The sequence below is a fragment of the Poromitra crassiceps genome, assembly GCF_964638095.1.
Source record: "Poromitra crassiceps genome assembly, chromosome: 13".
NCBI lineage: Eukaryota > Metazoa > Chordata > Actinopteri > Beryciformes > Melamphaidae > Poromitra > Poromitra crassiceps.
The window spans coordinates 8,765,770-8,768,269 of NC_139644.1; the positions used below are offsets into that span (position 1 = coordinate 8,765,770).

The following is a 2,500-nucleotide window of genomic DNA, read 5'->3' on the forward strand; positions in this document are numbered from 1 at the left end:
AGCGGCCGCGGCGGCCACGAGTTTCTACCGGGACAATAAGGACCCCAGCACCGGCGCGTGCAGCCTGGAGGATCACCCGCTCGCGCTGGGCCAAGACGGCATTCACCGGAAAGCGGAGTGCGCGGGGCTGCTGGACGAGAAGCACCCGGCGACTCCCGTTTACCCGTGGATGCAGCGGATGAACTCGTGCAACGGTGAGTCCAACTTCCTAACTTCTGCTGTCAGTCTGTTTTATGATGCCGTCATAAAAAGGCGTTTGTTGCGAGCGCTCTCTCTCTGTCTGTCAGTGTCTCTCTCTCTCTCTCTCTCTCTCTCTCTCTCTCTCCTCTTCTCCTCTGCCCTGTGAGAGCTTCTCGTCTCGTGTTTTATGATCTCCGTTTGCTCCTCTGTCAGTCCCTCGTGCTCTGCTTTATTGTCCGTCATAAAAACCAAGCCGGGTTTGTTTTGGTTGTAGCTTCTGGATGTGACCTGACCGGAACAAAGTTAGCAGGGAAACTGTCTGACAGCTGACGGTGAAAACACACAGAGAGAGAGTGGAATACAAAAACAACGTAGGCCTACTAATGGAATAGAATAGAATAGAATAGAATAGAATAGAATAGAATAGAATAGAATAGAGCTATAGTGCGCAGCCGAGGTGGGGAGATCCTTGCTCTCACCCAGGAAAATATAATTTAAACACTAACATGAAAACAGCAACAAATCATAAGATTGATAAATCATAGATGTCTGTTGACAACATTAATGCATTTGGCATAAAATAAGCCTTGTAGGATATATTTTTAGTTTGCTTACCCAAAGCGTCGCCCTGCAAGTCAGAGAGAGAGAGAGAGAGAGATAGATAGATAGAGAGATATAGAGAGAGTGTGTGAGAAAAGGAAAAGCATGCTTCTTCTCCCCCATATACTCAACTGTCTCTTGTTTCTTTTCTTTTCTTTTTTTTCTTCCATATCTCCTCTGCTTCCGTCAGCTGGACGTTAGAAAGCTTTTCAAGATCGCCTCGAGGCACAATGCCATCCTTCACCCTTCCTTATCACTATGCAATGAAAATGTATATAGGCTATAGGCCTACTTAGCTTTGAATTTGTCCATCACAGGGTGGGCATATTTTTCGGTTAGCAGCATAAGGTCTAAATACAATGCATAAGAAGTTAAATGGACAATCTCAGATTTTATTTGAGAAATTGTGACTTCTCAAAAGGCACTGCGTTAGCTATATGTTGTGCTGACCCTCCTCGCGCTGTGTTACATGATTACATTGTCATAATGAGTGAAGTTCGGGCTGAAAGTGAAATGAAACGCAGCCTAATCTGATTGGACCTCATTTGGAAAACACATGCACACTGCAGGCTGTGTGTAGACTACGTCCTCATGTGTCTCACAAGCTCCAACTTCAGTTCAATTCCATAAAACAAAGGTGGATAAATAAATGTAAATGCACGTGAGTTCCAATTTCTATAGTAATAAAGCATATAATTATAATTACTGCATCTTTACAATGCGATAGGCTATTGAGTGAATGCAGCATGGGATATGACAGGAGCGTCCCGCTGACACACTATAGTGACAGCAGAGTGTCTCCAGCGCGCAGCCGCTAATCCGGTTTTGAGTCCAGATCTGGGCTTTTATTGATGTTTATGATGATATAGGCCTACATGTGCAGGGCTTAGATCGATACAGAAATGTGAAACTGCTAAACTGACAACATTTGTTTAGCAGTGTCGGTTAGAAGGAGAGAGGAGAGGCGCTGGAAGCTGATACCCACAACAACACTCAAATATTATTATCATCAGACTTGCATTGTTTTATTATAGTATTACTGAGACGTGTATGGTAACGCACTATAACAACGCGCTGCTTTAGGCTATAGCCTATTTAGACATGAACACGTCCTTTCCTTTTGATGCAGGATCATCAGCGAGTTTAAACATTAGCCTATTTTCCTTTGAACAAAATCAGATTCATAACGCCATTTCTCACCAACACGAAAATAAACGGCCGCTTCTTTAAAGGCTCACAGGGAGAAAATCTTATTACAAAACTTATCAGAGACAGAATTAGTTTCTATTCTATTCTATTCTATTCTATTCTATTCTATTCTATTCTATTCTATTCTATTCTATTCTATATTATTCTATTCATAATTTATGTTTCACTCAAAATAAAAACCAAACTCAAACCCTGTTTGAGTAAACATGTCGATAAAGAAACGCACATGAGCACAAATACAGTGCTGCAGAGTCACAAACATAACTCATTGATTGATTGATTGATTGATTGATTGATTGATTGATTGATTGATTGATTGATTGATAACGTTAGTGATCCCCATCTTATAACGCCTGCTGTGCAAAACCCGCCAAAAATACATTTAAAATTTAAGCAGAGCCTATAACAGACATCAAACATGCGATGATCCGCCTGATAATTCAACTATAGAATAGAATAGAATAGAATAGAATAGAATAGAATAGAATAGAATAGAATAGAATAGAATGTG

The 2,500-nt window shown here is 41.2% G+C and overlaps 1 protein-coding gene across 1 annotated transcript in view; it reads left to right on the forward strand.

The window, feature by feature from the left end:
- LOC310787914 (homeobox protein Hox-B6a-like) overlaps nucleotides 1-2,500 on the forward strand; it is a gene marked incomplete at both ends in the record, with an annotated part of 3,166 nt that overhangs the window by 290 nt on the left and 376 nt on the right. Inside the window, one exon of the mRNA XM_083649368.1 lies at nucleotides 1-194. This exon is cut by the window's left edge and continues 290 nt beyond it. Coding sequence (XP_083505494.1) covers nucleotides 1-194 — 194 coding nt within the window. The remainder of the gene's footprint in view (nucleotides 195-2,500) is intronic.